The 2,177-nt window shown below is 42.3% G+C and overlaps 1 protein-coding gene across 3 annotated transcripts in view; it reads right to left on the reverse strand.

Annotated features, from left to right (window-relative positions):
• Positions 1 to 67: 67 nt before the first annotated feature.
• EXOC6 (exocyst complex component 6) overlaps positions 68 to 2,177 on the reverse strand; it is a 75,774-nt gene continuing 73,664 nt past the window's right edge. For all 3 annotated transcript variants that reach the window (XM_014965959.1, XM_014965950.1, XM_014965970.1), the window contains 2 exons: positions 2,003 to 2,014; positions 68 to 1,183 (listed from right to left, as the gene is read on the reverse strand). In XM_014965959.1, the coding sequence (XP_014821445.1) occupies positions 1,051 to 1,183; positions 2,003 to 2,014 (145 nt within the window). In that variant the 3' untranslated portion in view covers positions 68 to 1,050. The remainder of the gene's footprint in view (positions 1,184 to 2,002; positions 2,015 to 2,177) is intronic.

The raw sequence follows: 2,177 nt of genomic DNA on the forward strand, positions 1-2,177 counted from the left end.
GCCGCGGGTCCCCAGGAAACCGGCTCCGAGGGGCGCTCCGGTGCGTGACACCGAGCAGAGACAGGGGTGAGGTTCATATTACTGTATTTAGACCGTCAATAACTTAAAAATACAGCGAAAATGTACATTATTTTTACATGTTCCATTTGGTTTGCATTTGTTAGACATTCTCTTTGTGCCTAAAATCGCCAGGAGGGAACAGTGCAAAGAGACGAGGGACCGGGAGTCGCGGACGGGTCTGAAGCGCAGTCTGACAAACAGATGCGGCACGACAGCAACAGTGGCAAACCTATTCCTTACTGCAACCTGGGGAAAAGGACCCGGGATCTTACAAAAGTACAGTTAGAAATAGTAACCCTGAGGAACGAAACCAAACCAAAATGTCACATTATAAAGAACTCAAATGGTTATTTACATTCACAACTTCAAGATTCAACCCTTTTGGAGAACAAAGCCTGTAAGCCCTAACGCTAAATAAATACCAAGTCTAGTTCGCAGGTAGTTTTCAAAGGTACTAAAAAAATCAGAAGATTTTTTCATACCTCTAGACTACAAAATCCAGTATACAAAATTTTGTCCAATCACTTTAAGGCTAATATACATTTAATGCAGGAAAACAATAGGCGGCATCTGAAACGCAAGTATCTCAACGCTTAAAAACCATTAAATAAGGATTCATCCAGAAAACAGCAACTAAGGGATCATTTCTCAAATAATTCCTACCCAGAGCAAAATTTTGCACACCATGCCTGCAGATATTTAAATAACGTATTTACAGTTCAGCTGTTCCATGTACAATACGATTGAGCTGGTTTTTATTGTACAGTCTCATTTTTCACCATTTGTTTACAATATACAAAATAGTATTCGATCCATTAAAAATACGTACAAAGAATTGTTTGCTGAAGACTCCGTGTACAAGCCATCATCTACTGCATTTTTCCTTCCCTCGGGGACACGGATGCCCTAACTGATAGCACTGTTTGCTTGGTAGAAATAGTGGCTAAGAAATACCTCTTGGCTTGGGGAGCCACCGCTGAGGGGACAGGCCTATGTGTGCTGGGACATCCCATTCACCAGGCTCCTCAGCTGCTTTACCACAGTCTCTATGAGCTTCTGCTTGTCACGGTCATTCTTCCTGAACTGAGCAAAAATGTTGTTCTTTTTGCTAGAGTCTCTCATTCTGGAGAAATAAAAAAGCCAACGACACAGACACGTTAGAAACGTAATTTGAAAAGGAAAAATCCGACTATTTAAACAGCCTTACTTTTGTTTCACTTTTGATCATTCTGCTAATAAGGTCTGAAAGATTACAAAACCTGTTATCTATGTGTTCTGATATTAAACTTCCACAACACAGAACTCGTTTTAACAGATATTACTTCACAAATCACCCGTTAAGTATTAAGAAAATATAATTTCGGGAGGAAACTGGCTCTACCAAATATGATAAGAGAGAAGGAAACCAGAAAACCGGCTTCCATGGTAAGTTCAGAGTCGGTGCTTTTGGTTAATAGCAAATGACCCGATACCGTTATTGCCGATCTCCCGTAGCAATGGATTTTAAGAAACGGATTTTAAAAAAAAAAAACAACAACAACAAACGGGAAACGTTTTAAAAACAAAACGAGAAATGAAATAAATGGAAGCGACAACATTTTGTAGCGGTAGAGGCGATACGTACCCTCTGTGAACTCTGCACAAAGCGCGTTCCCCGCGGGCGGGAGAGAAAACACCGTTAGGGGAAAAAAACAAAAAACAAAAACCAAACCCCACCGCATTTAAAGCCACCCTGTATTTCCCTATTTCCACGCATTTTTAACAAGCCAGCGGGTGATACCCGGCCGCCGGCACCCCTGCCCTCCCCAACCCACTCGCCAACCCAGCCGAAACGCTTAAAAAAAAAAAACAACAACAACAAACGGGAAACGTTTTAAAAACAAAACGAGAAATGAAATAAATGGAAGCGACAACATTTTGTAGCGGTAGAGGCGATACGTACCCTCTGTGAACTCTGCACAAAGCGCGTTCCCCGCGGGCGGGAGAGAAAACACCGTTAGGGGAAAAAAACAAAAAACAAAAACCAAACCCCACCGCATTTAAAGCCACCCTGTATTTCCCTATTTCCACGCATTTTTAACAAGCCAGCGGGTGATACCCGGCCGCCGGCACCCCTG

The sequence above is a fragment of the Calidris pugnax genome, unplaced genomic scaffold (assembly GCF_001431845.1).
Source record: "Calidris pugnax isolate Ruff unplaced genomic scaffold, ASM143184v1 scaffold64, whole genome shotgun sequence".
NCBI classification, from domain to species: Eukaryota; Metazoa; Chordata; class Aves; order Charadriiformes; family Scolopacidae; genus Calidris; species Calidris pugnax.